The sequence below is a fragment of the Pleurodeles waltl genome, chromosome 7, assembly GCF_031143425.1.
Source record: "Pleurodeles waltl isolate 20211129_DDA chromosome 7, aPleWal1.hap1.20221129, whole genome shotgun sequence".
Classification (NCBI taxonomy): Eukaryota; Metazoa; Chordata; class Amphibia; order Caudata; family Salamandridae; genus Pleurodeles; species Pleurodeles waltl.
In genome coordinates this window covers 597,185,022-597,203,441 of record NC_090446.1, presented here as the reverse complement: position 1 = coordinate 597,203,441, position 18,420 = coordinate 597,185,022, and the positions used below count along the sequence as shown (strand labels likewise).

At 46.4% G+C, this 18,420-nt stretch overlaps 1 protein-coding gene across 1 annotated transcript in view; it reads left to right on the top strand.

The window, feature by feature from the left end:
- The window catches only part of LOC138304434 (uncharacterized), a 121,101-nt gene that overhangs the window by 62,230 nt on the left and 40,451 nt on the right, over positions 1–18,420 (top strand). Inside the window, exons 9-11 of the mRNA XM_069244480.1 lie at positions 11,308–11,406; positions 11,566–11,656; positions 17,078–17,314. Coding sequence (XP_069100581.1) covers positions 11,308–11,406; positions 11,566–11,656; positions 17,078–17,314 — 427 coding nt within the window. The remainder of the gene's footprint in view (positions 1–11,307; positions 11,407–11,565; positions 11,657–17,077; positions 17,315–18,420) is intronic.

Here is an 18,420-nt window from a genome sequence, read left to right as displayed (position 1 = left end):
CTCAACCATAAAATAAAATCAGTTATTGAACATGATGACAAAACATAACTTCTTTAATTAAAGATTCTGATTAAATAGTGTATTGCGTTATTAATGGTTTCAGGGTGCTAAGAAAATATAAAAAGAATGACATTTATATTCTGTCAAATATTTATGTAACAGCACCCTGGGACTCACAAGGAATAAGAAAGTGCTATAGAAATACCAATATAATACAATGTAACTGTCATGTACATTTATATGTTTAAGGAAACTTGCATAACCTCTCCTTTGTAATAGTTTAGAATATGACAAGGTACTACTGCAGTGTATTTGTCAATGGGGAGACAAATGGTAATGGAGCCACTCATCCCTGTTTATCTGTCCCCACCAAGTCTTTAAATGACACCCTGCAAGTGGGCTGAAGAGAGGATGATACTGCAGGGGGCACAATAAGCAATTAAAAAAACAAAGCCTCCTCCCTTTGAATGACATGTGAAGTACGCGAGTCCAAGATAAAGAATCCTCGTTGTCAGGGAAGCAGCAGTAGCCCTGGCAATAGGGGTTGTGAGTTTGATTCAGAAAAGAGTCAGCAGCCCAGTTTAAACTTAATTCGTTTTCAGTTCTCATGGTTTTAATGCACTGAAAATCGAATGAAGTTTAAACAGGGACTGTATAGCTATCCTGTTCTAAACTTCAAGGTCATTTATCCCAGTGTCCCCCCACTCTTGTGCCCTGTGTTCCCTCACCTTCAAAATCTGGGGGGATAAATTCCCCTCATCCCCCACAGTTCCTACGCCCATGACCAGGAGTCCTGAGTAAAAGTTGGTCTCAGTGGATCAAGTACTTTGTGGAACACATTGTGGGAGAGGCATTAGTCCTACAAAGAAATAAGCATTAATGTATAATTGACTGGGTGTCGAAGGCTGTTTGACCCTATTGCCCCAGAAAGGAGAAGCCAAAGTTGAATGGGATGTGTTCATTCCATGAACGTCAATGCACCAAAATACCAGGGGTATCGGAAGTGACAGCACACGCCATTTGACCATTATTTTCACTCACACACACGCTTATATATACACACACATTCACACATACACACACACTGCCTCACATAAACACAGTCACTTGCAGTTGCGCATGTAAAATAATTTTTTATTTACCTCAGCTGCCAGGGATGGTCACGTTCGGTTGTATGTCGGAACCACGCATTCCATTGCAATGCACGTCGTTACCACGAGTGCGTTACAATGAGAATGCCATTACTACGCATATGCCTCACCACGCATGCTTTTACAACGAATAATGCTGTAAAAGCATGTGTTTTATAGGCAGATGCATGGTAAAGGCCCCTCCAGCCTAATACCCCCCAACCCAAAAACCACCACCCACCCTAAAACTTAACCCCCCTCCCTCCCCCTCCCCTAAACAATACCTCCAACCACAGAGCAAATCCCCCCACCCTAATCCCGAAAACCTACCCCCGCCCTAAAACGTAACTCCCCCTCCCTAAAACAGTCCCCCATCCACAAGCCCAGCCCTCCCTCCGCACTTAACCTGAAAACCCCTTCACTTACTCCTCCCCCCACCCTAAAACCTAACCTCCCACCCCACCTCCTCCCTAAAACAGTACCCCCCCCCCATCCCCAGGCCCAATCCCCCTTACCTCACTCCTAAAGCGCATCGCAGGTCCTTCTAAGGAAACGGAATGTTCTTTCCGTTTCCTCTAACGACGCCAATAGCCTTCACCAGCATTACAACGCATAGCCCTTACCATGCATACCATTACAGTCGTTGTAATGGTATGCGTGCTGAAGGCTAGTCGTTGTAATGATGCACGTGTGGTAAAGGCTAGTCGGGGAAACAGCCGCGTGGTAATGGCTGTTTCCCGTCACGTTCCAGCTAATTGTACTCTATTCTTGTGGCTCCAGCAGCCCTCCATAAGGACGAGCTGCCTGCTTGTTCCTGTCACTGATTATGCCACCTCTGAGGCCAGAGGTCGCAAAGGCAGTGCCAGAGGTCGCAGCTGCGACCCCTAAATGCCGTCCATGGTTAAGAGTGCCTTAAAAAGAATGCATGCGTATTTTGATACTGTGGCTTTATGAGTGCTCATTACTGAAACCAGGCTCAAAGCAGACTCCGCTCCTGAAATTGCACTCGCCCCCTGACTTTTTAATTAACCACATCGATCATGCTAGTCAAATTGGCAGAGGTGTTGTTTTTATTAAAAGATCACATAATGTGTTTACACATTCTACGGTCAGACTTCAGAGCGCCGAGTTGTTATCCCTGGCAATAAATGTAGCTCTGACAACCGCTTTTAAATATGGCTTGATCAATAAATCCCCTCACTGTGTTACCAATTGTATTGTCTCTTTTTCTGCCGTTTGCTTAATACCAGTGACTTAATTGTGCTGGCCGACTTTAACCTTTTCACTGACAATTAACTAAGCTGACGCTCAAAAATAGCTTAATATCTGCCAAGCGCTAAATATGAAAAGATTCCCGACTGAACCTCCAAGCCTTGTGGGCCATATTACTGATCTAGTATTTCATTCTTATCCTTCAGATTAAATGTTATGGTCAGAACAGCTGGCCTGGTCTGACCACAAGGTCATATACTTTTGTATTTGCCTCTTGCATAAAATTCATAGAGGGGCTCACCCCGACACTTTGCAATATCATTGGTCAAACCTAAATTACAATCACTGGTCCACTAATCTGGAAAAATCTAGTCCCACATTATTTCTGGATGCTCCATCAAACAACACCAAATATTTTAACCTCCAGTTCGTTTGATAACCTGATTCCTGCAAAATAGTGCAAGCACTATTGTCTAATCCTTTCAGCCCTTTCATTTATTGAAGGCTTAGTCTCTGCTAAATAGTGTGGCAAATGTGTGGAGAGAAAGTTGAGGGAAAATTATAACCTTGAGACTTTCTCTCTTTTCAAGACCGAATTCCATCTTCATAAAAAAGTTGGTTAATAAGGCTAGAGGCTAAAACCATTTTTTTTCATGAGCACATCTTCCACTGCAATAATCACACCAGAGAAGTTTTCTCTCTGCAGCAGTCTGCCCTTCCCACCTGGAGTGCTTTTAGCTTAGTTAAACCTGACCAGGTGGCATGTAAACTTTTATCTACTTCCTCAGGCTTACCACTAAATCCTTGTCTGGTGTGACACTTACAAAAATAGTGGACACAATGATTGTTCTCCCACTCACAGTTCTACAACATCTTTGTGTCCTCAAGGATTGTTCCTACCACCTGGAAATTAGCCGCAGCCATCCCTCTCCTAAAACAAAATCTAGGGCAGACCCCTCTATTATGTTGAATTATCAACCAATTTCCCTACTTCCTTTTGGTGCTAAAGCTACTTGTAAAACATGTGGTTAATTTACAATTGTCCTCTTTCTTACGTCCTTTGTGTTCCGGAAAAAAGTATGCACTGAAACGGATCATGTGTAAGCCTTGAATGATTTTGGATGATTTTAGATGCCAGTTGGAGTGCTGTTTTGATTTTGCTTGATTGGTTTGCTACCTTTGGCACCATGTTTGATGACATCCTAATACTGTGACATTGGTGTCAGAAGCAAAGTCTATGACTGCTTTCTTCATTTTATCTAGCTACGCACAGGTAGTGTCTTTGGCCAATTTCCAATGTTCTTTGAAAGCTGTTACTGCAGGAGTTCCACAAGGTTCTGCTTTAAGTCCAGCCTTATTTAATATTTATGTTCCCCCTTTGGCAAATCTTATTGATTCTTTTGGACTAAATGTTTTGCTTATTATTTTGCTCAAATTATTCCCATACCTGAGGGAGATATGGTGTTGCTTCAAAAAAATCAAATCTTATACTGGGAAAAGTAAATTCCTTGATTTTGAATGCACACAAGTCAGAGGCCCTTATTTTTGGTAATTGTGAGAAATGGGGTTGTTGGTTGACTAGAGTGTGAGCACTGGCCAAGTAGCAATCACAATCCTTGTCAGGGTGAGGTATGAGGCAACTCTAAATTAACTTGTGCTCATCCCTTCTGTAGTTTGGCACAGATCAGTGAAGCTTATTTTAGCAGCAATGTGTAAAGTATTTGTGCAACACTTCAAAACAAGTAATAAAGTAAAAACCACCACACATAAATGCCAGAAGATTAGAGTGAAACTTAATAAAGAAAACAAGCAAAAAAATGCAAAAATCCAATCAGTAGAACCAGAGTTATGCTTTTTTAAAGATTTTAGTGAAAATGGTGCCAAAACGCACAAAGCGCCAACTATGGAAATCTGGTCCCACTCGGGTCAAAACCACACTTTTAGGCCAAATGCAATGAAGTGCAGGTCAGCAAGTCACCAGGTTAGACTCGCTGAAATTTACCTTCTCAGATCCACACCAAGAGTTCCATTCACGATGTAGAGGGCCGCAAGGAGCATGTAGAGTGAAGCGGGAGGCTGACGGCGTAGCACGATGATTAGGCCAGGCAGCGCAGCTGGGCATGCTGGACCTTTACATTGACGGTCCCCAGCTAGTGGTTGATGCTGTTGAATCACAGTGCAAGTGGTGCAGTCTCAGTGTGAATGGGCCCATTTGTGAAGAGCCGAAAAGCTTGAACCACATTAATGGCCGAGGACCTGAGGGGGGCCACTTGGGGTCAGGAGCTCACTGCAGCTGGACCCAGTGCCTGGGGCGGGATAGTGGGGACACTTTTATGTACCTGAAGTGCAGATCAGGAGGCCAGTAGATTAGCCCTTGGTGTCACTATGCCATCCTGGATCAAAGGGTGAAGTTGTAGGTTTAGTTCTCTTCTCACCCAGGAAAGAGAACAGCAGTTAGCAAGTCAGCACAGCAGAGCAGCTGTTTCTTCAAAGCAGCAGTCCAGCAGAGTGGCAGACCTTTCAGCAGCAGTCCTTCCTGGCAGGATATCCACAGATCCAAAAGTGTACACAAGAGTTGGTGTCTGAGGTCCAGTATTTATACTCAGTTGTGCCTCTAAAGTTGGGAGAATGTTTTTGAGCCATGCCTTTGAAGTGCAGAGGTGCTCAACCTTCCCGGCTCCAGACTAACTACTTGGGGTAGGTAGCCCTTTGTGTGCAGACAGAGTACATACAGCCTGTTCAAGTGTAAGTGGGTCTGGGCCCGGCTCCTCCCTCCCATCCTGCCAGAGATGGCCCATCTAGTCACACCTTAGCTCCTCTTTGTACATGGCTGTCTAGAGGGAATACACAAAACCTAACTGTCAACTACACCCTGTCATGTGACCTAGAGACAAGCTGCAGGGACCAAACGGTTAAATCAGGAAAATGCTAATTTTTCTAAAAGTAGCATTTTCAAAATTGTAATTTAAAATCCAATTTCATCATAAGTTAGGACTTTTCATTACAATTCCAAAGGCACCAAACATGAACTGGTGACCTATTGCCATTTGGAAATAGCACATGTTAAATATAATAAGGTAGCTCCAATGCAGTGGCCGCCACCGCAAATCTCAAGGGGAGTGGTGTGGGGAGGGACGGGGAATAAAAAAATTTAAAAAAAACAACGTACCTTTTGACGTCGCCATCTCCTGCTGCGTTGCTCTTCTTCCCCCAATGTGGTGTCCCAGTGTTCCCTGGGACACCAGCACAGGCTCCCCAGCAATTCTGGCGCTGCTTTCATACTAACCCTAGCATGAAAGCTGCGAAGGGACTGAGTGGCTTGGATTGCCACTGACACACAACCCTGTGGTCAGTGCAGTTTCTCCAGCCCAGCTGTTCAACGCAGCTGGGCTGGAGAAATCTAAGTGCGCATGTGTGTTTAGCCAGCCTGAGATGGCCAGCCAAACATACCTGTGCACTAAAGTGCACTCTCTCCTTCTCCCCCCTTCCACCTCCCGTGGCCCAGCCCCACCCTTCCCCACACATGCTACTGGCTAAGCCAACAGCTGAGAGATAAAATGATAATGAACTATCATTTTATCTTTCAGCTCCTGGCTTAGCCAGGGGAGCGACGCTCCTTTGACATTGTGAAGGAGCCATCCCTGCTCCAGTGTTATCATATGGGAGGGTTAGGCCTTGCAGTAGTGAAACATGAATTTAAGTGTTTTTCACTACTAGGACATCTAAAACTTAAAAGTATATGTCCTACTTTTTAAATACATTTCACCGTGCCCTTGGGGGTTTCCAGGGCCTAACGTAGGGGTGACTTATATGTTTTAAAAAGAAGGATTGGCCCTGGCAAAAGGTTTACTTTGCTAGGTTGAAATGGCAGTTAAACACACACATAGGCCACAAGCTGCAATGGCAGGCCTGAGACATTGTAAAGTGCTACTTAAGTGGGTGGCCCAATCAGTGCTGCAGGCCCACAAGTAGCATTTAATTTACAGGCCCTGGGCACAGGTAGTGCCATTTACTAGTGGCATACCAGTAAATTAAATATTCAAGTTGGGTATAAGCCAATCTAGTATGTGTTAAGGAGAGAGCACTAGCACTTTAGTACTGACTCAATCAATCAATCAAACAGGATTTATAGAGTTCGACTAATCACCAACAACGATATCCAGGTGCTGGGAAACATTGCTGCTAAGGGGGCTCAATTGAACAGCCAGGTCTTGAGTCCTTTTCTGAATTCCAGAAGAGAGGATGAGGTCTGTAGGTGAAGGGGGAGGTTGTTCCAGGATTTCACCATGAGGTAGGAGAAGGAGCATCCTCCACCGTTGCTTTGGCACATGTGGGGGGTAAGTCCGAGGAGAAGGACGCAGAGGGCAGGGGTCTGGTGGGTTGGTGGAAGTTCAGGGAGTGGTTGATATATGGTGGTCCTTAATTGTGAAGGGCTTTGTAGGAGTGGATCAGTATTTTTAAATTGACATCTCTTCTGAATGGGGAGCCAGTGGAGCTTCTTGAGGTGGGCTGGTTTGGGGAGGTCAAGGATGAGTCTGGCTGCTGTATTCTGTATGGTCTGTAATCTCTTCAAGTGGTAAGTGGTGACTCCTATGTAGAGTGTGTTGCCATAGTAAAGCCAGCTGGTGATTAGGGCTCGAGGGATGGTTTGTCTGGTGTTGACGGGGAACCATTTGACGTTCTTATAGAGCATGCCAAGAGTGAGGAAGCAAGCAGATGAGACTGCAGTGATCTGGTTTTTCATGGTGAGCTTGCTGTCCAGGATGATGCCAAGGTTGCGTGCCTGGTGTATTGGAGTGGGTGTGGGTAGTTGTTCTGAAGGCCACCAAGAGTCGTTCCGTTGGGAGGTGGCTGACCTGCAGATCAGCACTTCTGTTTCTGGTTAGCAGTGGTAAACTGTGCAGAGTCCTAAAAACCAACAGAAACGGGTTCAGAAAACTTGAGAGTGAAGGTAAAAAGTTAGGAGATGGCACTGCCAGGTTTTCTCAGTCCACCTCCCACATGGCTCACACGAGTTGCAACCCAGGGCTTGTCTTTCATAACCAGCCCCCGATCAATGGTCACCTTAGCAATCTAATTTTCACCTGCTTTTGTCTTCTGAGCACTATCAGAAAAAGCCTGCCTTTCCATCCCAATATCTCCAGGGAAAATGTTCATCAGACCATAATAATGCCTTGGCTGACTGCTGCAGTTCTTTATTTTTGGGTCTTCCACCTTATCTGACCTTCGATTAGAGTTAGTGCAACATGCCTCTATGTGAAAAAAAGGGCCTCTTTTGACATGGTAGCTCCCCACTTTTTGCCTGGAAAATGTTGGTTTCAAACTGTAAGTGCACTGGGCCCCTACTAAACAGGTTACCAGGGCCGGATCTCTTTCCCCAAACTGTACTATGTATTGGCACTTCAGCCACCCCTTTAAGTCGCTAGTAAATGGTACCTAGGGCATGGATACTGAAAAGCCCCCCCCCCCCCAAGAGCTGCAGCACCAATTGTTCCACTTCGAGAGACCCCACGCCAGCCTCAAGCAGACTGCCATTGCAAGTGTATGTTAAGGTGTATTTAAAAGTTGCAAACTAGACATGGCACTCACCAAGAGTCCTCTGTTCACTAACAATGCATGCACTATAGTTAAGTCACCCCTGTGGCAGACCTTACAGCCCTAAGGCAGGGTACACTATAATGCATGTGAGGGCATATATTTGCATAAACAAATATGCCCCTACTGTGTCTTTACAAAACCTTAAGGCATAGTAAGTATACACGGGAGCCATAGCAAATGCTTGTGCTGAACACTGGTCATTACGAGTTCCCCAGCTACACGATGGCCTCTCTGAATACTGGGTTGTTTGGAATCACACAACTCAGAATAATAAACCCACAGTGATGCCAGTGTGGGATTTATTATAACATGTACCCAGAGGGCATCTTACAGGTGCCCCCTGCAAAACCTACTAGCACTGGCAGGGTTTCTGACTGTTTTTCTACCAGCCTGCCATCACCAGACACAAATCTAGACTCCTGGGGTGACAGCCTCTACTGTCTGGAGCCAGAACACAAAGCCTTTCCAGGGAGGAGGTGTAACACCTCCTCCCCAGGCAGGCACCCAGGCCCAGCAGTCAGCTTCAAAGGCTTTACCACCTTTGAAATCTGACCTCTGACTCTGCTGCTAGTAGCAGATGGATACCCAATGTTTTTCCCTACTTTCGGAATGAGGAGTGGCCCCCGTCAGCCTGCCCCACCTCCCAGGTGTGGCAGGCGGGATGATCCCTCTATTTCATTTTCCTTCTTCTTAGATGGCAGGGAAATAGCGTATCAGGGTTAGGGATGTGAACCCTTTCCACAGGAAGTGGTCACATAGTGGGTGTAGCCACCCTAAGGTAGGTGACCCCATTGGCCACTCCCAAGAACTCCCCTTAAAGCCCACTAAATGTAGTCTTTAATGTGGGCATCCGTAGACCTGCAGATCAGATTTGACAGACACAAGAAGACCAACGACAAAGAAGACGACCCAAGGCTCGAGAACAAACGTTCCGCTGCAAGAAGAAAAAGACAATCAAACCCTGCCTGTTGCCCCCACGACTCAACAACCACCGATGAGGAGTCGACTGGACATCGGATGGACTCCAGGAACCACCAGAGGACCTCTAACATTATAAAAACTGCCAAAGAACCTCCCTCCAGTGTGAAGGCATCACTTCCTTCACCCAGCAGTCAAGAACCAGTGAAGTCCACTTCGCTGACCGGCCACTGACCAATGAACCAGACAAAGCAGCCATACCAAATTTCAGTCGACTGACCTGGAGGACAAAGCCTGCAGTGTGCAAAGTTTGGTGGCACAGCAACCTCCAGTGACTGAGATGTGCCATAGCCCGGGGCACTGGACCCCCAACGTCGGAAGTCCAGAATAAAAGTCTGCTCTGGACTCTCCGAGGACGAGAAGCAAGAGCCAGTTGAGGGACTTCAAAACACCTATGAACTACTCCCCAGAGTGGCCCTGCTGACCTGCAATCCACCCTCCAAGTGACCTGTACCTGGCTCAAAAGGCTCCTTGATGCACAACCCTTGGCTGACCTATATGCACTGCACTTCTCTGGCTGGCCCACAGGACATCTTGGTGACCTTAACCTGAAAACAGAAGGTACCCCCACAATTAATGCCAGCTTTCCTGCATCAATGGGCCTCCTGGTGTTTTCCTTAGGGGGTCATACGTTCTCAACCCATTACAGCCCTCCACACCTTAGGATCCTTGGTCGGGTCCGTCACCCCTTTGAGCCCAGCAAAGAAGGTAATTGCTGACAGCTGCCTCCGTACTAGGTGCAGAGACCTAGCACCCTCTCTTTCCTTCACCAGGAACTTTAGGAAGCCCTGGGGGAAAAAACGCTCCGCTGCAACAGGGGAATCAAAGGAGGTGTAGTATATTTACCAAGCCGACTCATATGTATGTTTGGTTTTGGGCACCAAGGATGCTGCATTCAGGTCAGAGGCGATGGGGCACCAAGCTTTCATAACTCCTGAGGGAAGACTGACATTGTCTCGTCTGCTTCCAGCCATAGTGCTCTGAACTCTGCCAACGTGGAACGAGACAAGGCGTCAGCCACTGCGTTATTAACCCCTGGGACATGCTTTGCTGAGAAGAACACTTTATACATCAAGCAGCTGCGGACAAGGACCTTAAGCAAGCATAATACAAATGGACACTTTGCACTCTGATTATTTATTGCCATGACAGCCGACATGCTATCTGACCAGAACACGAGCCTGCTGTTGGCCACAGTATCTCCCCAGATCTGCAGCACTACAATAATAGGGAAAATCTCTAGGAAGGTAATGTTTCGGATGAGCCCAGAGGCCCTCCATTCTACTGGCCAATTCTGCATGCACCATCTTGTGCCACAGATTGCCCTGAAACCCACCCTGCCCCGCTGCATCAGTAAAAAGGACCAGCTCAGTGTTGGACCGCGCCGGCTGCTGCCATAGGAAGGTGCCATTTAAGTTATCCAGAAAGCCCTTCCAGGTCCTCAGGTCATCCCAGACCTCAGAGGACAGTCTGGTGTGATGATGATTGGCCTGAAGGCCTGCCTCCGGAACCGGACGTCCAAACTGGAATAGCATGGTGAGCAAATAAACTGGTGGATTAAACCCAGATCTGTGACTGGGGGTGAATGTTTGATTTGTTCTGCATTCCGTCCATCAACTGTTCTTTTTGCATTTGTCACCCCAAGTGGAAGGGTATGCCCAGACATGGGTCCTGTGCTCACTATGCCACCAGATTCAAGCTAGCCTGGCTGAAGAGGGGTGATACCCCGAAACCGGTCCTAGGATGCTTGTTTCTGGTCCAGGGAGGACTTGGTCTGGCAGTTCGGGCTGGACTGTTCTTATGGGGAACAGGGTGAAGACTGACTTGCATATGGCTGGGACCAAACTGGAATGGCATGGTGAGCTAAAAAACGGATGGATTAAACCCAGATCTGTGACTGTGGGTGAATGTATGATTTGTTCTGCATTCTGTCCATCAACTGTTCTTTTTGCATTTGTTGCCCCAAGAGGGAAGGATATGCCAAGACGTGGGTCCCGTGCTCACTATGCAACCAGATTCAAGCTAGCCTGTCTGAAGAGGGGTGATACCCTGAAACAGGTCCCAGGATGCTTGTTTCTGGTCCAGGGAGGACTTGGTCTGGCATTTCTGGCTGGACTGTTCCCATTGGTATTCTAACTCTGGAAAGAGAGTGTGAATATGTTCTCTGTCAGGGCACAGTGAGTGTCCACAAGAAGAGCTTTATCCAAGTGTTACTCGCAAATTCAGGCTGCCCTGACAAAGCCCAGGAAGGTGTGTTACAGTGGGATGCAGGGAGTGCTGTGAAATCTTGCAGATGTGTGCTACATTGAAGTGCATGCCTCTGGACTGAGCCTCCTTGTTCTTTGCCACTGACAGGACTGAATTTAACCATTTGCCTTTGAAACTTCAGGTATTAACAGACAGCACCAAGTGTTCATCTGGAAATATAACTGCATGGGCTGCGTAACCATCCTAGCCGGAACACACCCGATTGAGTGTCTTTCATACAGTAAGTGACCGTCCCATGTGATTCTAATGGGTTGAGAGAGGTTCTATTTGTGCTTCAGGGGATTGCAGTTTAGATGGGCATGAGAACAGTTGGTGTGCTGGGTGGATTACATTAGGTGCTTTGGGAACAATTTATGCGTCTTTTGTGCTCTCTCTACAGCTGCAAAGATACCCCTCCTCCTGTTTAGCGGACACAGCAACGGGATGGTGCAGAAATGGGAACGAAACCACTTATCCACCTTTCTATACAGGTGAGAACAGAATGGGTCTTGTATCAGAGTGTGGTACCTCCCCTGCATGTTCAACCCAGAGCACAACAAGGCTTTGTTAAGCCTTCTGTGGACCTGAAAAGGTGTTAGGTCCCAATGGGGCGGGAGCTCTCTTCGATCCACAAAAAGAAGAAATCCAACATTTAAGCAGAATAAGCACAGAGTGGGGGGTACTGCTCATGGTTTGAAAAGATCAGCCCAGATGCGAAATGTTCAGGTGAAACTCAGGCTGTGGCATTCCAACAAATAGGCCTGCATGCTTGTGCTGACACACACAAGAACTGCCTGTAATCTTCCTTTTAGTTCAGGCATCCCACACCTACACACCAAGCAGCTACCACCAACCTGTCTCCACAAGAAGGAGCCCCTCATCCTGGTGCCCTGCCCTTCATTCCCTCACCAAGTCACATACATGTGCTGGCCAACACTCACACATTATTTTAGTCAATGTATTCTGGGAAAGAGTAATCAGTTTCAACAACAGTACACAGAAGGCAAAATGTCTATATTTACATGCGTTATCTTAACCAAGGCACTTGGTAAAATTCACCTAACAAAGGGATAAGCTGCCATGCAGTTAAAAGTAAAAAAACACTTGTCTTCTTACCGAATCTTACATCATCAACAATAACCAACAATAAGGGTTATGGAATGTATGTTTGTTTGATGATGTTGAATTGGGTTACAAAACCTATTGTGGCATCACTGGCTAAATTGCCTCCTGGATTGTTTCCTCTTGCCCACTACCTTAGGACTAGCTTGTAGTAGGTTGGTTGCAACTTATTTAGACAGGCCCAATTACTATGGAAAACAAGTCTGTGAAGATCCTACAGGTTCAGGAATGGTTCTGCTTAGTTCCAAAATTAATCTAGATTGAAATCCAAGAGGGGTCCGACAGGGTACAATTCTAGCCCAGGGACAAAATACAAGATTTTTGGAGCCACGTTCATGTATCTAAAGTTGTCCCGCTCACTTCCTACTTGCTTACGAGAGAAAGCTTGTAGTACCACTTCCCTACAACAACAACAAAAACTTTCTCCAGGGAGTAGAATAGTTGTCACTATGGTACTGTTAAATCCGCAAGGCAACTCACCCTTTCCTTGGGTAATGAAGAAGGAAATAAAAGGGACCTTCACAGCATTCAGTCCTTGAAAGATCCGTCATCACCCCTCCAAGACAGGGTTGTAGTCCCCGCAACCAGACATTGTGGCTGTGGACCCCACTGACATGTCTCTCCCCGAGTAGAGTGAAGTCGATGCAATGCTGTGGAAAGTTAATGCAGGTCAGTAGTATTGGATTAGTGATGCAGTTTTGCAAACGGCTCGCTCTGATGGAAGGGTAAGGAGCTGTTTGTTCTTACTGAGAGACTGAATATGATATTAAAGATAATGACACTGCACAGAGGGTTCTGCTGCCCTGCACAAACATCGTTGCATCAACCTACTTCACCATTATGATGAGAGAGGAGAGGGATGGAAGGGATGGGCTGGCCTTTGACATGAAGCAGGCATAGTCTGTCTTCCAGAAATAAAGCCACCATAAACCCACCTCTAAGGCGTTTACCCACTCAGCAATGGGAAACATGGCGGCAGGCATGTCCTCTTTGTCTGTTTTTTTAATGGAATGATTTTGTGTGGTAGGAGTGAGGGAGTGGCAAACAAAACCATTACCTTTTTAATAAAAAACATACGAGCAGCACATTTTATTTACTCAGAAGCACCAAGCTGAAGATTTCTATTGAGACGCATACAGCCACCTCAGTACCAGGCATCATCCTTCTGATCACTTAAATGTTCTTTGAGAATCAGATTACCTTGCAAAAAACAAATACGCTGGGGTGAAATGGTTTCCTTGAATGAAAGTAGTTGGGCCCCCCCTTATCTCCTGCCTCCCCAGGCAAGTGTCTCATTGTGTCAAGATACAGGGCCTGTCCAGCAAGAATGGAAGGGACATGAGGAGTGAATACAACTAGGGGACCTACGTGTTAAACCAGGTGTCATTAGGGAGCTGCACCTTGAAGTGGTAGGCTTTAAGAGGCCACTCAATGGCCCCACTGTCCAGTGTTTGTACACTGGACAGTGTGGAGTGTGGAGTGTGGAGTGTGGAGTGTGGAGCTAATGCCTTAAATGGATTTGAAACTAAGTGGCCATATGAAGCCCGTAGGGTTGTCAAGCAACAGCATCAGCTGAGGTGTTCCTGCACCAGGTAAACTATGAGGTGCTTCACCTTATCAGGCACCAACTCAGCTGCAAAGGGGATTTGGAATTGCTACAGGTTCTTTACTTTCCTCTTGACCTCTCTCGGCTGAGCTGATTTGTCCTGGAACACATACACTCCAACCTCTCTGCTAAAAAAAACTTAGGTCTACCAATACCTCCAACATGTGATTAATTTGCCACTTACACCCACTGGTCACTACTAGGGACCAGAGACACACTCCTCGTGGCTGGCTATCAGTCCTCATGAAGTTCCGACTGTCCCTAGGTGAGGAGGCAGCACAGGTTTAGCACGCGGTGGATGGGACATACCTCCATTCTCTTGGGAGGTATAGTGCAGATTTTAGGGAACTGAAGCTGGCAAGCCCTGAACAGAAGGGTCCCAAATAACTGAAGGCACTTCTGGTTGAAACGCAATTCCTGGTACCCTCTCCTCCATTAAGTGTTCCACCAGATACTTGAGGCTTGAAAGAGCACTCGCTCTGCTTTTGAGATGTGCAAAACCACTGCTCCAGAGACATTGTCTACTTTATACAACCTTCTTAATCCACATACCCATGTCCTACTTAGGAATGGGCTCTCTTTATGCACTCAGAGAGGGACCAAAGTGGTGTAGATGGGGCAGTGTCTACAGACCAGGTCTCGGGACGTGCAAGATCTCCTCTTCTTCCTACGGGTCACTAAGATAGATGTATGGATGTCCCACTGTCCTTTCGATGCACAGAGAAGCTTGAATACTCCTGCCCAATGTAGATGGCTTCCCTCCTACCTCGGAGTCAAGAGTTGCACATTGGTGAACTGCATCCCAAGTGGATCCTGAAGAACTTATTTCCACTCAAGATCTGCTCCATTGCTTGTGGAAATATTAATTGACTGTGGAGTGACGGCAGCGATGTGTAAGAGCTGCACTTCCTGTCTCTAACAGAGGATCAGTCCCTACACCATCTCCTCATCTTTTGGGCCAGGGGTCACTGGGCTGCCAGTGACTTCAGCACTCATCTTGTCTGATCCTCACTGCAAGCTGGCAAGGGTCCGCTTGGCTATGGTGGCATTTCATGGACCCTCTTATGTCAGCATCAGAGCAGAGAGATTGCAATGATCTTCAGGTTTGATATTCACGTCACAGGGATTGATATCGCCAGGGGTTAAGTAATGTTGATTTTATTGAACAAACTATTCCTTGTGCACAATCCTTTGCCCAGTCACCCTATGGATCACACACACCAAGATCATGGGTCTCAGTCCCGTCCACGAATAGTGAAGGCATCTGGGGATGAGCCTAAACCCTTCCATGATTCTTATCCCCCAGTATGACACTGCTCTGCTGCATCAAGTAGTGACTGGTCTGATGAGGGGCTCATCTGCTGTCAGCACTTGTTCCGTCACAAGGGCTCAGAAGGTTTGTGATAAAGGACCGTTGATTTTACAAACATTTTTAGCAATTGAAAGGGACATGTTCTTTCTGAATCCAAGACCTCTTATGTATCTTCTCTGCCTAAAAGAGTGAACAACAGAGTCCTGCATTACAAATGCACATGCACACACGCTACTCATGCAGCCACTGTAAGTGGAATTCATCAGGACATGCTAGAAAGATAATGACATATACATCCAATAGCGGACCAGTCCACCCTAACGTGGCCTATAACAGTCCCAAAAGCTCCGAAGAGCGCTTGCTTTCAAGATTCACCATGCACAGAGCATTCAACGTTCGGGCAGCTTATCTCACACTTGCCAGCACAGCTTTCCACCAGTGCTCCTTACCACACAAATCACACCCGAACAGCATTGAACGTGAACCTACCACCAAAATAGAGAATGCATTACCCAAAACACTTCAAAAGTTCGCTCCAGTCTGAGATGAAAACCCAGGAATCACACCCCTGATTGCTGACATTTCTAAATGGTCATAGTAATGGCATACTGTGCAATATACAAATCCCAACAGTGTCATCTAATGTGCAGTGCCAGTGTCCCCAAAGACAAAGCATCCTCCTGGTGTTTTCACCCAGATCTTAGCAGTCTTGGGCCTGCATACTGTTTGCACAAGTGAGTACAGACATTGGTACTGTATCAGATGCCCTTATATGTTAGCTACATGATGGGGTGGGCTACACAGTTGAGCATGGGTTAGACTTAACAGGAAAGTTGCAGCATCCATTTTGGGGGAATGAGGACCACCATAACCTTCCATAAAATGTATGCTGTCACACTACATACAGGAAAATATTCATCCTTACAGGTTTTATTGGCTTTCACCCATATGGGACATCGGATGGTTGGAGAAGCGACCACCTGATAGCTCCCTTGGGTTCATGGGGGCAACCCAGGCTAAACTCACTGTACCTCTCATCAAAGGTGCATTCTGATGCTATGGGTATGACAAATGTTCTTGTGTGAAGAACAGAGCAGCCATTTGAGTGTACATAGAGGGAAACTATCCCTACCTTCCAAGGGAATTGGCCATCAAGACTCCTAAATCAGAAACTGTTCAGGCCATATCTGGTATACCACCAGGACTAGGATTCATTACCAACCTATAACTTCATAGAGGACTACCTGTGTCTAGGTCCACTTAAGGTGTTTGTAGTAGTGGGGAACAAGGCCACACCAGGCACTCAGATATCCATCTGACATATCTCATTTCCACCTTTGGCTCACTGGCAGCCATTCCCTGTTCGCACAGTCCATAAGCGACCGTCCTGTCACTAGGAGAAATCTCCAGTTATCTTGTCCCCATTAGAATGTTGATAGTGCTTCCACCGAACAGGACCTACAGGAGCATGCACATAGGTTATTCACCCTTAAATAATTTCATCCAGTCCTGTGACTTAGTGGCACCTCTCAAAAGACCACTCACATATGATATGGGCCCCTATACACACAATTATTTTTCATCGTTTATTATCAACTTTGTGTTCACCAGTGTATCTTTTGCACATATCATAGTCTTATTGCGGACACTAGTCTCATCATGTGAATTCAGTATGTCTATTCCACATTCACAGATGTCTTTTTTGTACACACACAATGCCTCTGTTGCATTCATGATTCTCTGTTTTGGATACACTGTTGTATTTTGATGGAGACATTCCAGGCTCTCGTAGGGTACATGTCATGCCCTAATTAGACACATGCCAACCTGTTGTAGGCAACTGATGGCCTTGTTTTCTGTTTGTTTTCACAGTAATGAATCAGTTCATACATCAGACATGCGTCCAGAGCGATGTGATCCATGGATAAGAAAGAGAGCTCAGCAACCCAGTGTGCGGCCTGGCATACTGCGGGCAAATACACCTAGCAGGAGAACAAGTACACCTAGAAGGAGAGCAAACACCCCCGGCAAGAGGCCAAATACAGCGTGCACCCTAGTCACTCAGCAAAGTGTGAGGCAAACACAGAGAAAAGGGGCCATGTTTACAAGGTAAGACTGAGCAAGCTTGGTCACTTACAAGACCAACTAGTCTTTTGCATGTGGGGGCAGTGGTGGTCATCATTCCTTCAAGGCGCACTTAGGCTCCTCTTAAGGGATGGGGGCCCCACACATTGTACTTCACAAGCTTCAAAGGGGGGTGTTCGAAGGGCGTCTGGTGATCCCAGACATCTCTAAATACTACTGGGATACGCAACTGGCGGTGGTGAATGAATGGGTATTTGCCGGCAGGAACGAAACAGCCTATCGAGTGGACAGGTCACTAATGTGGGGGGCAGAGATTACTTAACGGTTCTGTATAGATACAAAGTAGAGAAGAGGCTTCTATCTCACACGAGGGCAGTGGTGAGGGCCTGGAGTGAAGCTAATAGAAACACATTAACAGAACTGACCCCCTTGTGGGACAGTGATCTATTGCAAGAGGTGGGTGGCCTGGAGGGGTTCTCTTAATGTGAGCTTCTGGGTATTGAGCACCTAGGAGATGTTTGGAGAGACCAAGCATAAATCTCCCTTGAAACCCTCACAACGGAATATGGTATGGGAGAATCAGAACAATTTAAATATCAGCAATTGGGCCATGCCTTCCGTTGCCACATTAGAGAGGGAGAGCAATTGCCACCCACCACACCTCTTGAAGATAGGCTCCTCATAGAACACTTACCAGACAAAACTATTTACCTGATCTATAGGAAATTCCTAAATAATATCTCAGATTCATTGGGATCCCTTAGGGGGCGTGGTCTGGAGACCGGGGAGAATTAAAAGGTGAGGGCTGGCAAGAGGCACTACAGAGCCCAAGGGAAATTGCTACCCAAGCCAGATTCCGTTTGATACAACTAAACCTCCTACTCAGATCCTACTACTCTAGATCTCTTCTACACAAAATTCACAAAGCAGATACACCTGCCTGCCTCCAGGGCTGCAAACAAGAGGGTACCATTTTTCAGATCCTGTGGGCCTGCCCAGTGACTCAGTCTTTCTGGACTGGGGTCACTGCACAAGTAAAGCAGACCCTGGGACTCATGCATTCTATATCTGAAAAGTGAATTTTATTGCATAAAACAGGAGATTAGCAGATGCCAAGATATACCAAGATA